The sequence below is a fragment of the Ambystoma mexicanum genome, chromosome 4q, assembly GCF_040938575.1.
Source record: "Ambystoma mexicanum isolate Mex_15411 chromosome 4q, UKY_AmexF1_1, whole genome shotgun sequence".
In the NCBI taxonomy this organism is placed as follows: domain Eukaryota; kingdom Metazoa; phylum Chordata; class Amphibia; order Caudata; family Ambystomatidae; genus Ambystoma; species Ambystoma mexicanum.
In genome coordinates, this window is record NC_090928.1 from 596,046,653 (window position 1) to 596,068,721 (window position 22,069).

General features: G+C 47.9%; 1 protein-coding gene across 2 annotated transcripts in view; it reads left to right on the forward strand.

Annotated features, from left to right (window-relative positions):
• Positions 1 to 22,069, forward strand: part of DNAAF10 (dynein axonemal assembly factor 10) — a 437,693-nt gene that overhangs the window by 281,299 nt on the left and 134,325 nt on the right. For both annotated transcript variants that reach the window (XM_069608145.1, XM_069608146.1), the window contains exon 6: positions 21,873 to 22,007. In XM_069608145.1, the coding sequence (XP_069464246.1) occupies positions 21,873 to 22,007 (135 nt within the window). The remainder of the gene's footprint in view (positions 1 to 21,872; positions 22,008 to 22,069) is intronic.

The following is a 22,069-nucleotide window of genomic DNA, read 5'->3' on the forward strand; positions in this document are numbered from 1 at the left end:
CCAGAGAAGGCGCCCTGCACGCCAATCAGTTGAGTGAAGGAGAGACACAGCCAACTGGAGCCTCTGAGATCCGGCGCCCATCGGCAATAGGGCAGGAGTGCCCGAGTGGCTTGAGAGTCAAGCACGGCTCATCAACCCTAGTGAAGGAAAGAGAAATGGACGCAGCGCCACCTAGAGCTGGTCTTACGGTATCAGCAATGATACATAGGGAAACCCATACCAACTTACCAGCAAACATACCAAATCCAGAAAACAACGCGATGGCCTCAACAAGCTCATTTGTGCCCCAAGAAATAAAGTCACCATCGCAGGTGTCAAATAACATAATAAAAAAAAAGAGATCACGACCTAGAGACGTCTCTACTAAGAAAAATTCAACCCTAGAATTGTCAAATAACCAAGTGGAACCCACAAGATTGGTTAAACCTCTACCTAAACAAACACATCTTACTAAAGCTCCTCGTGCCGGCTCCAAAGCAACAAGAAAGGGCAGTAAAAAACCACAACGCCCTTTTAAGCTATTATCAGACTTTTTCAATAGACACTCCAAAGCCATCCAAGAAAAATGTAAAGAGCTGACAGACGCAGAAATCCTTGAGGCAGCTGATGCAATAACACCACCTAGCAAGCATCGTAGATTGTTACAAGCAAAACGAAGATCCCCTATCCCCCAAACAAAAGATGACACCTGGCCAACTCCGGACATTGATCCAACAAAATGGCACTTCTCAGGCCAAGTGTCCTCAAAAATACCACAAATTATACAGGAAGAGTCGGGGACTTCGCAGGTTCGAAACTTGGCACTACTATCTATAACTAATCTAACAGCAGCCTCAGAAAGCACTACTACTGCGAAAATCTTCATCAGTGATTAAGAAGTGCAGAGTCGCACCCAGACTTTCACGCGAGAGCAAGTCGAAGCAGAGAGCTCTGTTCCTCTCCTAACCATCTTGGTACCACCAAAGCAAACTGGTTCTACGATAATAAATTCCTCTCAATCTCCGATACAAGACCAACAAATGATTAATGACACACTACATCAACCAAACGACAGCACCAAGCACAAAGATCAGGTTCTATCGATTTCACCACAGCAACTAAGCGAGCCCTCAAGATTAATCCCACAAACTCAAGACAAAGATGGTGGAAGTCAGTATTCTGTCAAATCTAAAAACAAGTTACAGTTTGAGAAAACTTTAGATTCTTTCTACTCAAACCTAGACAATTATAGTAACCAAAGAAGACATTCTTATGACTACCCTCCTAGAAGATCATTAAACATCATTACACCACCTGTACGACCATCAACTCCTGGGCCAATTAAATCAGCTGTTCATCATGACACCAATGCAACTGACTCACATCCAAAAAAGCTTGACACCTGTACTTTAATGTCGGCACTATCGATAGCCCTCAACCCTTTCATTAAACTATACGAAACAATAGCGGACTCGTTGAAAGATCACACAGCGATTCAAACTTCAATGTTGAACAAAATAACTTTATTAGAGGGTTATATCATGGCACAAGAATCAAAGACTTCCGCATCCATGATCAAACCGAGCCAAGATCAGACTACCGAGCCACCTCAAAAATTGGCCCCAACCACGTGCTATATCCCCCAGGTCATCTCGCAAACAAATTCAGAAAGTACTCAAACTTCTTCATTTATCGACCTAACTGTCCCACCTACTTTCTCGACAGAAAAAACCAAGTTGACAAAAAGGGTGGAAAAAACAAATCTTCACCAACAAGGATCAATACTTATAACACCCTTAATTCAACAAGCGGACTCAACAAGCGTAAAAGCTATAGATGCTCAAAGAGACCTCTTTACTTCATTAAAAATAAAGGATAAACCAAAGAAAACTGGGGTGGTAAGCAGAGTCGAAAACGAAATACAGAATGTATCTCCTAGAGGTATAGAAGCATTCCTAAATAACGAAGAAATGATGAACATCTCTCAACATATCTCTGATCAATCAACCACCTCGAGCCGAAACTCGGAAGAAATATTTGATCCACCAACAATTCCTACACTGCCGGTAGGAAATTCCAATAAAGATTCAAAGACTAGAGAATCTCCATTTCTAACTCTAGAGGAACGAAGAACGCGACTGGCCATGACCAACCACAAATCTAAAGATCCTGCACTTGAAAAGTCCTTGATAGTTCCTAAAACGAACTATCCAAAACAAGAAATTGAAACACGGAAAAAAACTTTTTCGAGTAAACAGCCAGCAAGACGATCCCATAGATCGCACAACAATTCCCAACGTTCGTGGCCAAAAGCACAACCAAAGAAATTTTCAACAAGAGCCCCCAGCAAGGAAGCCCAGCGACCAACCTACAAATCAAAAACCACAAAACACCACACAAAACCTCTAATACGATGGATATTGAAACTAGAACAGATCCCGGGAAACCATGATGAGGTAATATTGAATAGAAGATCGGTTATGGACTTATTCAGTTACATTCCGAAACTACGAGTAGTGAAGTCTGACGATCTCCAAATTGTTGACCCGAGCCATCAGGGATCCAGGGCAATTTCACGCCTATACATAGCGTCATACGCAACAAAAAACGCCCTGGAATCTGCCCTTGAGGAACTTTTAATAATGGGCTACGACCTCACCGAATCTTCAAGAGAAATTAAAACCTGCAACTACCAAACAAATAAAGATTTCCTGGCATCTACAAAAGTAACAGAATACTCCCAGTTTTCACGTCAAAAACATTACCAATCATCAAATAAAACGATCAACGGCCCAGTCTTGGATCAAAAACCTAATAAGTCTGAAATAATCAATATATCAAAATCTAAGGAGTCATCTAAAGGCCCGGAAAAGCTAAACCCAGAGCATAGAGAGCGGGCTGGTAGACTGACGCTTCCAAAAGAAGGCCAAAAACTTCAAAGGACAGTTCAGAACGAACCCTACCCTGTGATAACAAATCCATCTTCAAACCCATCTCTACTTTCTCTCTGGTCATGGTTACCAAAGGCTCTAAAGCTAAACCAACAAAAGTAGCCATTCGAGAATATGATCAACAGCAACACGACAGACTGTCTAAATGCAAATGTCCAAAACCAAATAAAATTGTGCTCGTGGAACACCAGAGGTTTCCTTCATTTAACATCAGGACCTTCAAACCTAATAAACTATGATGTTGTCTGTTTACAAGAGACATGGCTTTTACATTCTCCAGTACTTGATGGCTATGAAATCCACACAGTGTTAGCTAAGAAAGGTTCTTTAGGCCGCCCAACGGCTGGTCTTCTGATCGCAATCCGTAGCGGACGAGGTCTCGTAAACTCGCAAAAGCTAAAAGAAAACCACTTCATGCTGATGGTAAAGCTAAATTGGATTACCAAAAAAAGAGAATCGTCTAAAACCTTGCTAAAGACACTCATAATTGTGACCATCTACTGGAACCCAGCCACTATTGAAAGTTCAAGATTCATCAATACAATAGAACTGGACTGGGTGCAAGTTACACATAAGCCTGACCACGTAATTTTATGTGGCGACCTCAATATTAACAGTCAACCGTCGACAAACCTAAAGGGACATAGATCAAAAAAATCAGCAACAGACCAGAGGCCGAAAAAATGGCAAAACTTAATGAAGTCTAGATCTTTTGACAACTTAGATCTAACATTTCCCGACCCTAATAGACTTCCAACTTGGGAAAGAGCAAATTCAACCTCCACAATTGACTATATCTTTGTATCTCGTTCTCTACTACTTCACATCATCTCCTTTAAAGTGATTAAAACAAAGGAAAGTGACCATAACTTGCTAGAAACAATCTGGTCTACGTCCTCTCCGATTAACCACACCATGACTCCAGACATTGAAGTCTCCACGCAAGGAACAAGGCTCAGATTAACGGAAAAAGCAATAATTACTATTACAGCACAATATAAAGACCACAGTAATCAACTCCCTAGGACAGACGTGGACTACCTACCCCTACTGACCATCTTCAAAGCTCCCCAAAAAAAAAAGAAGACTCCTCCACCAGACCGAAAACATACCTATGACACATTAGTCATGGAAAAAAAAAGAGAATTGAGGAGAATAAAACGACAAGCAAAAGGGTTGGAGCCCTTATCTGCACTTGAGACCATTAAAGCGGCCGTTAAAGACTATAAATCATGGTTAAAATGCTACCGTCATAAGTTGTACCAACAAGACGCGGAAAATATTCTCACGGCCATCACCAGAAACAACGCCAGAGACTTTTGGACCTTACTTCATTCAACTGCACCAGGAGATGGACCATGTCAAATAAACGGAATTGGTCAACTGACCTGGGAACTTCACTTCCAAACTCTTTTTAAGAGTCCAACTATCAAATCCCCTTTGATGGAACCAAACGATACCCCCTGGATCAGTGTGGACGACATTGAGGACATTATCGCCTTAATTAAAAAGTTAAAACCATCACGTGCGCCTGGACCGGATGGCATCACGAAGCTCTATTTGAAATCTCATCCAGAGACTTGGGCTCCTTTCTTGAGCCAAATATTTAAACGCTGCACAGCCACAAAATCAATTCCATCTTCATGGACTTGTGCAAACCTTGTCCCTATCTACAAAAAAGGGGATAGATTAGATCCAGCGAATTATCGTCCTATCGCCCTCCTTGATCCAATAGGCAAAATGTTTGGGTCCTTGCTGTTAAAACATTTCATCACTTGGGCCGAAGATTCCCCGTGCCACGACAAGCTTCAAACTGGCTTTAAAAAGAATATGGGAACCAATGCCAACATTTTGATATTGAGTGCCCTCAAAAGCAAAATCTTGGAGGGTCGCCCACGCCTATACATCATCTTTGTCGATCTCACACAAGCTTTTGACAAAGTCGATCAAGAAAGACTGTGGAGAAAGCTTACCCTATGGAGATGTCCATTAGACGTACTCAACCCAATTAAAGCCCTCTATTCAAATACTACCATGAGGGTCCGTCTGAATAAGCAAGGTACACTAACACAAGCAATAACAACTAACAGAGGCGTCAAACAGGGATGTCCACTGGCACCGGCTCTGTTTTTGTCCTACTTAGGCGACTTTCAGGAAACGGAAACAAAGATTCGAGCTTTCCCCCCTAAACTCGGAGGAGAACAAATTAGTCGCCTACTCTACGCCGACGATCTGATTTTGCTGGATAACACCCCTATTGGTCTTCAACGCCAATTAACAAATCTTCAACTCTACATGACGTCAAATAATTTGGAAATAAATGAATCCAAAACAAAAATGATGATAATAGAGAAATTCCCTAAAAAGAAATCAGCACCGAAATTGAAACTCAGCACTACTACCATTGAAAAAGTAACAAATTTTAAATATTTGGGAGTCACCCTAGATAGCTCATACAAAGAAAAAGCAATGCAAGAGTCCCTATGCGCCAAAACTACCAAGTTAGCCACACAAGGAAAGGCGATTGACATCAAATATGGCAGATTCTCAATTAGACCTGTAAGAGATTTCTACAAAAGGAAAGTTATCCCATCCTTGACATATGGCGCCGAAGCAATGCCGAATCTTCCTCACGATTTATGGTCAAAACTAGAAGCAAACTTCTGGCGCCCAATCTTGGGCCTCTCGAAAACAACTCCAATATCAGTAATAAGACGAGAACTAACTCTCTCCTCGTTAAAATCAATTGTGGATTGCAATACGGTCATGCTATATCGGAAATGTAGACAGAAAGAAACGCCCTACGCTTAATATTCCCCGTCGTCAGGCTGGGAATCCTCGGTAAAGAAAAAACCAGTATCAGTTTCGTTTCTGATCTGTCTTTCGTAGTAATAACCAATCACTGGTCTCTGCGTCATACTGACCACAGCCAATGACTGCCCTCTACCTAAGCACCGCCTCTGGCAGCCATCTTCAGATTTTTACCGCACGTTCATGTGTTGGGATCCTCGTGCTATTGCTCTCGAGCGTTAGTGCTATTTTTTCGCGCTTTTCACAAAAAACTTCGATTCTTTCGGTCAAAAGAGCCTCAAGCTCCACCGATCCTACATCCGATCAACGGGGACCCATGTCGGATTCATCTGTGCCCCTCAAGGGTGAAGATTTCGTCGAGCTACACTTCGGAGGACTCCAGAAGCTTCTCAGGCCCGGTCTCGGAGATGGCCCAGGAGAAGGGAAGCTCGACGCCCGGAAAGCTGTTCAGGGTCTGCCCTGGATGCCAGCTGCAGAACGTCTTCAAGGAGGACGAACACTCTTTCTGCCTTTACTGCCTTCATGAGGACAAGACGCACGTGGAGAAGGACTGTGCGTTTTGCGGCAACATGTCGGAACGGACCATGAAGGACCGCCATGAACGTCTCGCCAACTGGCTGGAGGGTAAGAGCCCGTCTGGCGAGAAGAAGAAGAAATCCGAGCGGTCTTCTAAGACCTTTGAAGGCGCCCCGGCGACGGGGGCCCAACATAAGGCCAAGCACCGCGAGTCCGCTGGCACCGGGAGCGCCGAACGGTCGGGCTCTACGGGCGCCAGGCAGGGCGCACCCTCCCCGGCACCATCAACCACGAGCCAACGCTCTGGGTCGGGTAAGAGGAAGGCCGAGCACCCGGCGAAGCTCCTGGAGAGGCCCCGGTCGAGCTCTAAGGCAGAGGAGGAGCGTGGCAGTGCCCCCTCCCTCAAGGATAAGGCGGTGAGCGCACCTAAGGTGGTGAAGGCCTTGATCCATCCGACCAAGCCCTCTATCGAAACGGTCGCGGCGGCCCTGGCTCAGCCTGTGGTGGCTGCACCAGTGGTGACGACCTCAGGGCCCAGAATCTCCCTGCCTCCTCGGAGGGAGTCTTCCTTTGTGCCCATCGATAGGACCCCCGTGAAACCCTCCGTGGGGAAGAAGGGGGGGCAGGGCGTCGTCGTAGAGTCGGCCTCAACCTCAGAAGAGGAGCTGATCGAGGTCTTAAGCCACGGCCTAGGCGTGGAAGAAGGCCAGCCCGTCGGAATGGACCCCGACGCAGGTGACGACGACGACATCGTCGAGGATACCGACGGGGCCCCTGCTCGCCCGTCGGATTCCCCTCTGCCAGCGCCGCAAGACAACTCGGCGGCCATTTTGTTGGCCATACAGTCCTTATGCTCCGAGATAAGGACGAGGCTACCGTTACCGACGGAGGAACCTCTCCCGTCGGGGGATCCAGAACCGGGACCTTCTGGTGTTCCCCCTACCAAGAAAAGAAGGATCCATCCACCACCTCCTTTTCAACCGTCGCGCCCCTTCCAGCCCTCCTCCCCGTCCACCCGAGGGGATGATACGGGGACTGACACGGCAGCGACGGGTACGGACGACGAGGCATACGACGAGGATTTTCCGTCGTCGCCTCCCACCAGGGCCTCTCCGCCCGACGAGATCGGATCTTTCCACTCCATGATCTCCAGGGCTTCCGAGCTTTTCCAACTCTGCCCTGAGGAGAAGAAAAAGGAAGGCTTCCTTTATCAGCGGCGCGAGGCCAAGAGGAAGACGGTCCTCGCAGTGCCTCTGTTGGACGACATTTGGGATGAGGGCCTTTCCCTCCTCAAGAACCCTTCCACGACGCCAGCTAGAAGAGACCGGTACGAGAAAAAGTACCGGGTCCCGGACACGGCCCCCCTATGCCTCCGGGCGCAGCCTACCCCGGACTCCGTCGTCTCCGCGGCAGCCAGGAAGAAAGCGGGGGGGTGCGGCCAACACATCGACTTCCCCGCCGGACGGCGAGGGAAAGAAATTGGATTCTATGGGACGTAGAGTCATCTCGTCGGCAGCGACGACGATTAAAGCGGCCAACGCCTTGGCTATCGTGGCCCGCTACGACAGGGAGCTCTGGTACAAGATAGCTCCCCTGCTGGATTTTCTGCCGGACGACAAGAGGGCGGAGGCCCTTGAGATCCTGCAGGAAGGTGAGGTGGCCTCGGACCACGCCATCACCGTGGCGACGGACATCGCCGACACTGGGTTCCGCCAGCTGGGCAACGGCGTTTGCCTTCGACGTCGTGGATGGCTCAAAGCTACGGACTTCCGGCAGGACGTCCAGACCAGAGTCCTGGACATGCCCTTCGACGGGAACAACCTGTTTGGGAAGACAGTGGACGATTCCCTTCAGGCCATCAAGGCGGATACTGAGACGGCCCGGGCCCTTGGAGTCCTGCAACGACGGACGCCCTTTCGGAGCGGCGGAGGCAAGGGCGCCTCCAAAGGTTCCGGCGGCGGTTTCGCTTCCTACCGTCAAGCGGCCCGCTCGTCGTCGCAAGAGGCCTACAGAGGACGAGGCAAGTCTAGCGGACCCCACCGTCGTCGCCAAGGAGGTCAAGGCGGCAAGGCCGCGTCCAAGCAGGATTGAACCGGCCGTGGGGTCGGGCCCCCACCGAAGCACCCCGGTGGGAGGCCGGCTGGCGGGCTTCGTCAGCGTGTGGGAGTCCATCTCCACCGACCGTTGGGTGCTGGACGCCCTGGCCCGGGGCCACGCGCTCGAGTTTCAAAGAAGGTGCCCGCGCATCCCCCCCGTGGCCAGGAAAGAACTTCACGTCCCTCAACTTCTCCTGGAGGTAAAGGCGATGCTCAGAAAGGGCGCCATCGAACTCGTCCCAAAGAGGCTTTGGGGCTCCGGAGTCTACTCGAGATACTTCCTCGTGAAGAAGAAGACGGGAGGATGGCGCCCCATCCTAGACCTGCGACGTCTGAACAAGTTTATCAAGGCGCAGAAGTTCCGGATGGTCACCCTCCAGCACGTCCTGGGTCAGCTGGAGGAAGGAGACTTCCTATCGTCGTTGGATTTGGAGGATGCCTACTTCCACATTCCCATCCTAAAGGGGCACCGCAAATTCCTCAGATTCGTGGTCCAAGGGCGTCATTACCAGTTCAAAGCCCTTCCCTTCGGACTACGGTCGGCACCCAGGGTATTCACCAAGTGCCTTGCACCGGTGGCGGCGCAGCTGCGCCGCAAGGGGATTCACGTCTACCCCTACCTGGACGACTGGCTCATCCGCGCCAAGACGAGGGAGCTCGCCGTGGTCCACACGGCAAGGACCGTCCAACTCCTCACGGACCTGGGATTCTCCGTGAACTACGCCAAATCCCACCTGGTGCCCGCGCAAGTCGCACTGTTTCTGGGAGCGAGGCTCGACACAGTGTCCCTTCTGGCCTCCCCGTCGGAGGAGAGGACCAGGACCATCTTGGGCAAGGTGCAACGGATGTTGGTGGCCGACGCGGCCAAAGTGAGGTCCATCAAGTCCCTCCTCGGGATGATGTCTTCTTGCATCTACCTCATTCCCATGTGCAGGCTCCGGATGCGCCCGTTGCAAGAATTCCTGGATGCGCGCTGGATCCAGACGACGGGCAGCTTCGAGGAAAGGATCAAGCTCGACGAGAGTTTCCGACGAGCGATACGGTGGTGGGGCACCCGCGCGCATCTGACGGCGGGCATGGACTTCCAGACCCCAGCCCACCAGGAGACTGTGACCACGGATGCCTCCCTGGAAGGGTGGGGAGCGCACACCGAAAATCTGCACGCAAGGAGACTCTGGCTCCCGACGGAGAAGTCCCTGCATATCAACGTCCTGGAGCTCCGTGCAGTGTTTTGGGCCCTCAGGTCCTTCCTTCCGTCCCTCAAGGGCAAGGTGGTGAGGATCTTCACCGACAACACCACCACCATGTTTTACATCAGGAAACAGGGCGGAACCAGGTCCCCAGCGCTGTCCAAGGAGGCGCAGGACCTGTGGCATTGGGCCGTCGCCCAAGGGATTTATCTGGTGCCGTTTCATCTGGCAGGGATAAAAAACACCATCGCCGACTCACTCAGCAGGGAGCTGCGCTCGTGCCACGAGTGGGAACTACGGCAGGATCTGGTGGATCGCCTCTTCCGACGGTGGGGCACACCCCAGATCGACCTGTTCGGGACGGCGACGAACACCAAGTGCCGGAGGTTCGCCAGCAGGTTTCCCCAGACGAGGAGCATGGGCGATGCTTTCTCGTTCCCCTGGGAGGGCCTGTTCCTCTACGCGTTCCCTCCCTTGCCTCTGCTAATCCGGCTCGTCAACCAGCTCAAGAGGTCACGGTGCAGGATGATCCTCGTCGCACCTGCGTGGCCGAGGCAGATATGGTTCCCGGACCTTCTGGACTTGTCAGCGTCCCCGCCGATCAAGCTGCCGGCGGACGCGGATCTACTCTCCAGGGAAGGAGGCGCCATCCTCCACCACGACCCGAAGTCGCTGAACTTGCAGGCCTGGCTCCTGCAGCGCTAGAGTTTGGAGGATACGACATACCGGCCGATTGCAGAGAGGTTCTTGCAAAGGCCAGGGCGTCCTCGACTCTTAAATGCTACGGACACAAATGGAAGAGGTTCTCTGTCTGGTGCCACGCACAGAAGATTAACCCTCTACGGATTACGGCTCCCCAAGTACTGCCGTACCTGCTGTCGCTGGCCAAAGCTGGTCTGGCACACGCGTCCATCAAGATTCATCTTGCTGCGATCTCCCGATACACCAGAACCACGGGCCGGACGTCCTTGTGGTCTCATCGTCTGGTGAAAGAGTTCATGAAGGGACTGTTCAGATCGTTCCCGCCGGTGAAGGCTCCGGCCCCGGCGTGGGAGCTCAACGTGGTGCTGACCAAGCTCATGGGACCTCCGTTCGAGCCTCTGCACTCGGCCCCGTTGAAGTTTCTATCGTGGAAAACAGCTTTTCTTGTGGCCATCACCTCCGCACGACGAGTGGGAGAGATCCAGGCCCTTTCCTGCAAGGCCCCGTACTTGACTTTCCACGACACGAGGGTAGTGCTCAGGACGCACCCCTCCTTCATGCCCAAGGTACCGTCGGACTTCCATCTCAACGAACCCTTGGTGTTACCTGTGTTTTTCCCGTCGCCTTCGTCGCCGGCTGAGAGGACTTTGCACTCGCTGGATGTAGCTAGAGCGCTGAAGTTCTAAGTGGACCGCACGAAGGGTTTTCGGAAGACGTCGCAACTCTTTGTGAACTTTGGACCTGTCAATCAGGGGAAGGCTCTCTCGAAGGCTTCCATCTCCAGATGGCTCTCCGGCTGTATCATGTGCTGTCACCGGTTGGCAAACCGACCGCTGCCTGGCCGTCCGAGAGCCCATTCCACCAGAGCGATCGCAGCTACCACGGCGTTCCTATCTGGTGTGCCCCTGCTGGACATATGCAGGGCTGCTACGTGGAGGTCGACGCACACCTTCACGAAATTCTACTGCGTCGACCGGGATTCCAGGGAGGAGTCCAGGGTCGGCCAAGCAGTGCTGCGCAACCTGTTCGCCTGAGGTGAGCCTGGTGAGGAGGTAAGATGCTTAATGTTGAGTTGATGTGATGCTTAATGTTGAGCCTTTGCCACCTCCCGTGGTTGTGCATGTGTGTACTGCTATGTATTCTTTATTCATGAGCATGTGAATCCATGCCAGACCCCATGCTGGAGAAGGAACAAGTTACTTACCTGTAACTGTTGTTCTCCAGCATGGGTCTGGCATGGATTCACATGCGAACCCTCCCGCCTACCCCTCTGCGGCTCTTCACTTGGTCATACTGCCACTTCACGTGCTTCCAAATCTGAAGATGGCTGCCAGAGGCGGTGCTTAGGTAGAGGGCAGTCATTGGCTGTGGTCAGTATGACGCAGAGACCAGTGATTGGTTATTACTACGAAAGACAGATCAGAAACGAAACTGATACTGGTTTTTTCTTTACCGAGGATTCCCAGCCTGACGACGGGGAATATTCATGAGCATGTGAATCCATGCCAGACCCATGCTGGAGAACAACAGTTACAGGTAAGTAACTTGTTCCTTAGTCGCCTACTCTACGCCGACGATCTGATTTTGCTGGATAACACCCCTATTGGTCTTCAACGCCAATTAACAAATCTTCAACTCTACATGACGTCAAATAATTTGGAAATAAATGAATCCAAAACAAAAATGATGATAATAGAGAAATTCCCTAAAAAGAAATCAGCACCGAAATTGAAACTCGGCACTACTACCATTGAAAAAGTCACAAATTTTAAATATTTGGGAGTCACCCTAGATAGCTCATACAAAGAAAAAGCAATGCAAGAGTCCCTATGCGCCAAAACTACCAAGTTAGCCACACAAGGAAAGGCGATTGACATCAAATATGGCAGATTCTCAATTAGACCTGTAAGAGATTTCTACAAAAGGAAAGTTATCCCATCCTTGACATATGGCGCCGAAGCAATGCCGAATCTTCCTCACGACTTATGGTCAAAACTAGAAGCAAACTTCTGGCGCCCAATCTTGGGCCTCTCGAAAACAACTCCGATATCAGTAATAAGACGAGAACTAACTCTCTCCTCGTTAAAATCAATTGTGGATTGCAATACGGTCATGCTATATCGGAAATGTAGACAGAAAGAAACGCCCTACGCTTACCAGCTGATAAGTGATGAAATCCGACTGGGTACATGCCATATGCTCACTCGATGGGAAACTAAAGTTTTGAACATCTTAGACTCAGTTGCCTGCAACACAGAAGACCTCATCGCCAATCCCGTTCGAGTTGTCAAGAAAATCAAAGAACTCGACTGGATCAACACCAACGACTTTGCTTCAAAGTATAAACTTGCCAGCCACCTACCTCCCTTCTCTAAGAAACTCGACTCTATCCAACCTTTTCTGAAATTATTTCCAAATAGAGCGGCCCGAAACTATTTTTTAAAAATAAGATTGAACCTTCTAGAAACTAACGAAATACTGGCGATTAGACAACAATCCTTGTCCAGCTGCTGCCGTCTCTGCAAATCCACTACGGACAAGGAAACCATACGCCACCTACTCCTGAACTGTCCGGCGACGACAGAAATTCGTGACAGATACCTGACAGACATTTTTACAAATTTTACCCTTCAAAAGGAAGAAACGTGTTGGAACAAATTGTTGGACGGAGACAAACAGGCATGGCAGTTGGCAACTATAAACATCATGAAATACATCCTTAACGTGCTTCTTCCAACACAGACTAAATGAAAAGTCCCACCGTTTCTTCCGTTTCTTTCGAACAAATCCTTTCTTCTCAACTGTTTTTTCTTGAATCTTTGTTAAAAAATCTTTAAAGATTATATACAAATAAAAAAAAAAAAAAAAAAAACAAATCAAGTGGTTCCAGAGCGCCCGGCCCTGATGGGTTAAACAATGCAATGTTTAAAGAACACCTGCGTCCATGATCCTTAATTCTACATAAGGTTTTCGCACAAATAATACACACCAATGTTATACCCAACTTGTGGCGACGCTCAGTAATTGTCCCCATCTTCAAAAAAGGGGACTGCTCTCTGCCCTCTAACTGTAGGCCAATTGCTCTCTTAGATGCGCCAGGCAAACCTTTTGCCAGATTCATCTTGCGAGAAACCAATGGCCTGACATTAATGCGAAGAGAGACCCCTTCCAGAGTGGCTTTGTGGCAGGTTTAGGCATCACAATTAACTTTTTCACAATCACAAGCATTAAAACCTATTTAGCCGTGACAAAACAACCCTTGCACATGGCATACGTAGATTTTCCTCGCAGCCTTTGATTCAGTTTCCAGAGAGCTCCTCATGCAAAAATTAAATCAAGCCTCTGTTAATGACTCCAATCAAGCATTCCCACTAAGTCAGTGCCTTGTCTGGGATTGCTCAAGGGAAGCCCTTATTTATATATTTTTATAACAAGTTATAATTTGGATGATGAACCCTTGTATAACGCCCCTCTCTTAGAATCCCCCTGACGCCACTGAGCCAAGAAGTAGGTTTGTTTTGCAAATTAAAAAGGTTTATCTGAAAAATTAAACAATAGATATATATCACACTTTTATAAATAAATTGATAATTGATAGCACACTTGTGAATATGAGCAGTAATCAGCAATAGGTAATCCTACAGTAGCACAGTTCTTGGTTACTTATGAATAAGAACAGAGGACTAAGGTAGCAGAGAATGCTTTATATGGTTCAAGGAAATGCAAGGTGTGACAGAATGCAACACAGAAATAATTTGATATGATTTCAACAAGGGATAATGTGATCACTTTTTCTTTTCACAATTCACTCCCCCCCTTTATGCAATATAAGGAAATGGAAGGAGAGCACAGTCTTCAAGAATAGCAACACAAATGCAATACAAAGTTCCAATTCCCCCCCAGCAAGCTGAGAGCACCAGGGATGATTTTTAAACGCAGGCCCAAAATACTTTAATGTGGTGGCAATGAAGTGAAAAATATGCTAAAAATGCTTTTAATTCCCTCTAGAGGTTCAGGGTGAGTGAGAGATACTTTAAATCAGTTCAGGCAAGCCCTATCAATGATTCAGGGATGGTTATCAGGTTGAAAACGGAATTCCGTAATGGAAGCAAAAGACAAATATTATTACACGTGGCTGAAATTAAGCAAAATGTCAAATCACAGCAATTTAGTCGCTTGTGTCGAGCGCAATTACAGAGGAACTATAAGGAGTAGCAAGTCGGTTTAGAGCTTGTTGGGAAGCTTAGAATCACAGCTTTAAAACAAAAGTTAAATCTCGCTTCGATCACTAACGATGATACAGACGATTTTGTGAAGGTAGTTTTTCAGAAATGAAATAATGATTCAAAATGGCCAATGACACTTTTACAGGTTTAAAATAGGAGAAGGGACACACGATTCTATGATGCAGTTCTGGACAGGTTCAAATGTTTTGAATCAGATTAATTTAAGCTAAGAGATTGGTTTTGCACAGTTCTGGCTAAGTACTCACACTGAATTTGAAATAGGCCATCAGGGTCTGGTCAGCAGATTGGACTGGACTCCGGGCGGGTGGTTCTGAAGTCACAGCTCTCTGGTTCAGCTCACAGCGATCTGGTCTGGTCTCTCTGGATACAGCACTGCTTTCTGGGTACTGGTTCTGGAGTTCTCCGTTAGCGTGCTGCGCAGGAATTCAGTTGAAAGTTGGAAAATGAATGTCCCTGTCTGGCTTCCAGTGGCTCTTTTTATGTCTTTTGAAAATGGGTGTGGATGCTAACTTTCTTTGCCCAACCCACTCACGATTTGATAGGTCAAGGATTTCTCTTTGACCTGATTTGAGAAGGGAGCAGTGAGTCAGAGTGAGTCAGAGTCTTACAGTCTATTGAAGAAACGCCCCTTTGCTTTTACTTAGAAAATGAATTTTTCATAACTAACAGGTTTCCCAGATGCACACGTCGTTGACATTACATGTACATATTTTATATCACATAAGGTAGTTTCTGTTCCAACTCTGATGTTTCTAAGAGCTTGGATTAAGAAATGACAACATTTAGCGCTTTTTGGTTGCTTTACCAATATTGGATTTTTACCAAAAATGACACCGATGTACTCCGCCTTTCTACACATATTCCAGTAAATTTTCATTTTTCTATCGTGAACCCCGTGTCTGCAATCTCCATAATTCATGGGGTTTTGCCTCAGAACATGGTACAGAGTTCTAACACCTCTTAAAATGTGCACAGAAAAATCACAAGAATAATGATATCATATAATTTTGACAAGTCCGTACTATGAATTATCCATCTTTTTTTTAAATTATGCCCTGGCCCAGAGGGGTGTGGTTTCCCAAAGCACATTGTGGAATTTCTGGTTTGTCCACTTCCTCCAACTCAAGTTGCTCACAGAGGCACTGCCCCTCCCCGTTTCTCTCAAGAGAAAGCCATTTACGACCCCCCCTAATTTAATATTTGCCTGAGCCAAGGAAGGCTCATTGTTCAGTTTCCTGCAATCCCCAGCTGCTCCTCCCCTAATCCAATCAGAGAGGTGGCATCTCCCTTTGGTGGGGGCAGCAGAATGCAGCCAGGCCTGGGAAGAGTGGCTTAGCAAGTTTCAACTCCTGTCGGGGGTAGTTGCCGGGCAGAATTCACTCTCTTCAAGCCAGGCTTCAGCCAAATGTCACTTTTGTTCCCTGTTTTTCTTCATTCAAAACAAACTTACAATTTTTACACATGCAGCTAGAACGCTGATTCTAAGTTCAAAACTATGACATTTAACAGTTGCAAACTATGTGACACTCAACAGTAGGTCACTCATTTATTTTAAACATTTCGATTTTAGTGGCTTTAAGTCCAATTTCACTTCAGCTGCTGACATCCACAGCTCAGCCAGTTTCATTATGAACATTATTTTGGGCTCTTTCTCTTTCCAGATTTTGTATGTACACAAGACTACATTCTGCCAAATGACTGCTGGTGTTCATTGAGATTTTTGAATATCTTGCAATGTTTAAAATAGGCATTTTTAGCTTGCATTTCAGAGAACAAAGGTGATTTCAAAGCGCTTTCTGAGCTAACCGGCACTGCTGTTTTTCCTTTGGCACCCATTTCACCCATGGCACTCCTGGCCCATCACGCTCGCACTGGTGGATGGCAGGTCAGGGGAACATTTTGGTGTGCACCAAAACTGCACGGTTTTCATGGATTCTGGCGCAATGTGGACTTTTCCGCCAACTTGGATTTCCTAAACCCACAGCACCAAATGTTGCAGCATAATAGTCCAAATGTGGGTCAGGACACCCAACACCCCTTGTCCTACACACATTTCTACTCTAATTGAAGCTCTACATACTGACACCACAATACAGATCAGAACCACTCTAGAAGGTGATATGGTTGCTCCTATCAAAACATTTTGAGGCCTGAAGCAAGCATGTATCCTCGCTTCAGCCTTCTTCAATTTCTTTATCTTTGACTTAAAAGACTCATTCCAACATATACACTCTGATGCCCCAAAATGAGGCTGTCCTCATGTGCCAGCATTATTGTATGCAGATGATTTAGTCTTAGTATCAAAAACTCCACAAGGGTTACAAAGACTACTGTATGCCTTAGGAGCTTATGTAAAAGCCAATTTACTGGATGTTAATTTAGAGGAGACAAAAATCATGCAATGCAATGGAGGCAGAAGCAACATCAAGTCTTACAAACAGAGCTTGCAAAACTCTGAACTTGAGATTGTGCACCATTATATCTACCTGGGCATACCTTATCATGAACAAGATAACAACAAGGCCTACCTGTTACATTTACACACCAGGTTGACGGTGGCCATCTCATAAACTGCGATTATCTTGTCAAAATATGGCAAGTTTTCCATTACACCGGCTTTAATTTATTATCGCCAAAAAACAGTGCCCATTTTGTTATATGCCTCTGAAACAAAAGAAATTCTACTGGAAAGCTCTTGGGTTAAATCAGATGGGAAATTCTGGCGCAACACCTTAATATTACCTAAATGCGTTCCCATAGCTTGGATTCGATATGAGTTAGGATTTATCTCCCTTTATGGAAGATATCAGTGGAATTCGATGGCCCTCTTTAGGAAAAGCGTCATTGGCCCTTGGACAAACAGATTGTTGGGAATTACCTCCAAGTACATATTTTCTTCTAAGCATTCCTTTATAACCAAATGGAAATCTACCATTATAAACATACTGGCAGAGGCCGACCTCACAATAGTTATTAATTGGAAATCCAACTCGTCCCAAAACCAAACTGTTCGAATTTGATTGGATTTGCACAAGGGCCAAGTGACAAACATACCAAGACTTTAGAAATAATCCTTTCTTGAACAAGACATATTCCACCGCAGAATCCTATCTGACCAAAAGTCCCTCTGTCGCACAACGATTAGCATTTCTGCGTTTTAGATTCAACTTGTGGCCGACAAGAGAAATTCAATCCCGACGTGGCATCCTGCCTAAAAAAGATAATTTTTGTCGCTTCTGTAAGATAACGTCAGAGAAAGAGACTCTACGACATCTAATAGTGGAATAAAACATGAACGCTTTACCCCATCAATTCTGTGTTCCAGGGAGGATCTCAAGGCCGCAATGGCTGCAAGTACTTTGTCTTCCTGTGGGTCTGCCCAGGAGCTGCTATCTTCTGTTCTCGTCGCACCTGCTGTTGGCTCTGATTGTGATTTCCCAAGGCCTGCAAAGGAGTCCACTATGATGCCTATATTTTTATTTGGAGGCATGGTGTCTGATCTTGGGGGTCAATGCGTATGGTGCCTTCAATGAGGTATCGAGTCCTGTCTCCTCGGCCGTGGTCTTTGCACATTGCCTATTGCAAACTTCGCACCAATGAGGCTCAGCCAGATGTTTAGGAATGGGCTGCAGCCTGAGTCTGTCTCTGCCAGTAACTCTCTGTGGCTCGCAAATTCTAAGCAATGGGCCTCATTACGAGTCCGGCGGTAACCGCGCCGGAAATTCTGGCTGGTTACTGCCGGACTCGTATTACCATTCCGCCTCCGTGATTGCTGGAATCACTGGGGCATTACAACCCAGGTGACCCGGTAATTCCGGAGGCGGAATTCTGTTAATCCCCATTCCCATGGAGTCCGCTAGGACTCCATGGGAATGGGGAAGTGGAAACACTGGCACCATGATGTAATGGTGCCGGTGTTTCCATGTCCGCCTGTAGGCGGGCGGTGTTAAACCCGCCAGGTCAGACCTGGCGGGAGTGACACCTCCCGCCTGCAGGACTCTTAATCAGCCGGTCCGGAAAAAACAGTGGTGGCGGATTTACCACCACCTTTCTTTCCAGACCGGCTGACTCGTAATGAGGCCCAATGTCTTGGTCCAGATGATGCTGGGATGAGCCAGCAGTGGCAGGCCGAGCATGATTTGGTTTACTTCTGCGTTGCACAGGGTGTGTGGACAGGGTAATTAACTGGGGCAGATGCACATGATGGAGCCGCCTCAAGCCAGACCTCGAAGAGAGTCCTGACTTGTCAGTGTTATTACATGGTAAGCTCTACTTGTCTCTGCATCCTCAAGTGTCCCACAGGACTGTAGTAATACTTGTGGTGAGAGTCTCCACTTCTAGTTAGTGCTCATACAAGGGCAGTGCCCGCATGACTTGGCAGCACGCCATCTTGTCCACCAACGACCTGAGTCTCTGCTCACTCGTCTGGCTGTGCCTGCTAAAGCCTGGAATTCACTGCAGAAGGGGGAACCAGTATGTGAGGGTTCCAATCAGGGGTCCGAGACCAGTGTGCAGGCCCTGGCAATCCAGTGGCACGGTCTCATCTCCAATGGGCCACCACTCAGGCCTGTCTCAGTAGGTGCACCAGGCTGCGCACACAACCAAGCTCAGGGGCGCAGAAAAGCAGGGCTCGCTGTAGTGCTCTGGGTGGGTGCAATCCCTGCTCAAGGAGGCTCATGTGTCGAAGAAACGATACTGCCAGGAACGTACTGATATAGGGCCGTGCTCCCCATCGCCCTCCACTGAGTCTGCAATGTGCGTGTCCAGCAGGCGCAGCCCGCACCCAGCAGGTGATCTCCCCTACTGCGGCGAGGGGCAAAGAGCTGATGTGCCAAAGGGCCACGGTCCGGAGCTGTGTCCTAGGAAGGCGGGTGCTCTCCTCAGGGGGCCAGCGTGGAGGCTCAGCCGTCCACACTCCATCAATGGAGGTAGCTCATCATGGGTTCAGTGCCCCCCCCCCCTCTCCTCACAGTGCTGCTTAGCGGACCAGCGAAGCAGGCATCAGCAGGGCAGGCTCCTGTGTGTTCTCGTCAGTTTAGGGAAGTGTTTTCGCACCACTCCACATCCCAGGTCCAGCGCCATTGGTGTTAATCAGTGTGCTTCTGGGCCGATGGTTAGCCCAGAGAGGCAGCATGTTCTTGCTCTGGGCCATGGGGGACATGAGGGTTGGGGGAGGGTGCGGTGGGGGGAGCAAGGAAGGGGGAACGGTATTCTCCTATGAGGGCTTGTGTGGTGGCGCTCCTCTCCGCCTCCCCACAGCCTGAGGCAAACCGACTCCTCCCTCAGTCGCTCGGCACCCATCCAGCAGTGTCTCCCGTTCCGGCAGCAGCTCAGCCCGCCGAGGTACCATGTGGGTAGGGTCCCGCTCCCACGCCATATCAGGTCAACACAGGGGTGGCGCGCTCCACCCCCTGCAGCCTGAACTCAGTTAGCCTCCAGGCACGCCCATAAAACGGGGCCACTGACACTCGGCCTCCCGCTATGCGGCTCCTGGTGCTGCTCCAATATGCTCACTGGAGCTCTCAAGCTGTGCCGCGTGTGCTGGCCGCCATGTTGGCTGTTGTGGCCGTTTCGCTCGCAGACCTGCACCATTGCTCCCTCGTACATGTGGCCGCTCAGGATGGCAAGGTTAGCAAATGCGTACTAAACCAATCACGGAAAGAACCGTATTATAGGATCATTTATCTGATGACTGCCAGAGCTCAGATGAAACGCAGCCTCACTGCATGAGCTTCAGGCTGCGCCCACTGGAGAGTATCATTCATGACCTGGAAGATGGCTGTTTAGGCACTGCATTTAGTACTGACCTCTGATAGGTAGTCTTGGAGTAGTGCAGACCAATGATTTGCTCATGAAGTTGATTAGCCTCTACCTTCTCAGCGATTTTTACCAATGGATGGGAGGCTTGTGATTGGTTGGTAGTTGGTGAGGTCTTCTGGGTCCAGTGTAGATTCCTTAAGGAGTGGGCGGGTGAGCCCTGTTTTTATGTAGTTTGTAAAAATGCCCTTGTTGAGTGCGGCAATTAGTGATTTGAAGGAGCACTGTAAGTGTGTAACCCCTTAGATCCTTTGATAGGAGTGAGAATATCATCAGTATAGAAGTCGCTTTGTGATGCAGGCATGTTAGTGAGATTACTGCTAGTGAGGGTTGTAAAGTCAATTCTGCGTAGGGGGACCAGGGTGGGATAGATCGCAGAGGCACAGAACATTTGGAAGCATTAATGGTATGTTTAATTGTCGATATTTGTAAATGAAGAAATCATTGATGGCAAGGCAGATGTATTAGGCATGTGGTATTTCTGGGTCTTGTAAGGTGTTCACACTGTTTTGCTATTGCACAGAGGGCTTTGCTCCTATTAAAGGCAGCTGCATTTGTTGAGGACCAGTGATAGGTTTTGGTCTTAGCAATGCTTTCCCAGCGTGTTAAGCATAAGGCCGAAAGGGTGATGGGGTCCTCAGGTTTGTGCATTTTGTGTTAACATTATTTTCTGCTCTTAGTGTGTTTGCTCTCAGATAGTTGCTGGGTATATCATGTGGCGGAACAGTTTGAATCTGATGCAACATGTTTTTAAAGCGGAATGTGCGTCAACCAACTCCTATGAGGTTTGGTTGAAGGTTTCCATGAGGCAATTTACGTTGGTGGTGGCAGGGAGATTGGTTGGGTTGATTTCCAATGATTCCACTGTAATGTTTTTAAAGGAGTTGGTGTGCAGGCATGGCAGGGTTGCCCTGTCCTTCATGGGGAAGGTAGGGTATGTGATTTGTTGAATGGGATTGCTGTTTGGTCTGTTTAGTCGAGTGGGATTGGTTGATTCATTTGATGAGGCTGGGGTGCGAGAGGAGAAAACAAAGTTGGATGTTTTCCCCTCATGTGTGTTGGGGCTTGCAAGTATTCTGCGGTTCATAGTCTATGCGGACCTGTTAAGTACTGTAGATTTTATTTTTTATCCTTTGACAGTTATACTTTGATGGTATGTTTTTATGGAATGTCAAATTCTGAAATAAAATGAAACATTTGAATTCACATATTCTGCTAGGAGAACGTGCACAATGAAACTCAGATTTGTAATGCACCACATGTATGTAATAAAGGGAGATGCTGACTAATAACATGGAATGTTGTGCAGTGTGGTAATAGCTGGACACCAGTGCTGATATTGTATTGGAGGCATGCTCTGCTAGCACAATTGCTTTCTCGCCCCTTTATTGGAGCATATACTGTCCATCTCATTGTGTCCCATCTAATTCTCTGTCCTTCTGCCATAGTTTGTCCTGTATTAAAGTGTTTATGAATAATTCTAAAGTTTTTCCTTTCCTGGAAGTGTTTGTTAATCATCTATATTCTACTCTGTTAATGTTTGTGTGTGCTTGTGTTTTGCAGGTATGCAGTGTTGAGTTTGACAGGAAGGACATCATTATGAATAAATTGGTGGCCACGTCATTGGAAGGGAAGTTTCATGTCTTTGACATGAGAACTCAGCATCCAACTAAAGGCTTTGCTTCCTTTGCAGAAAAGGTACACAGAACAGAGTGAATGAACATGGGAAGCTGTTTTTGTTTTCATGGAATGTTACACAT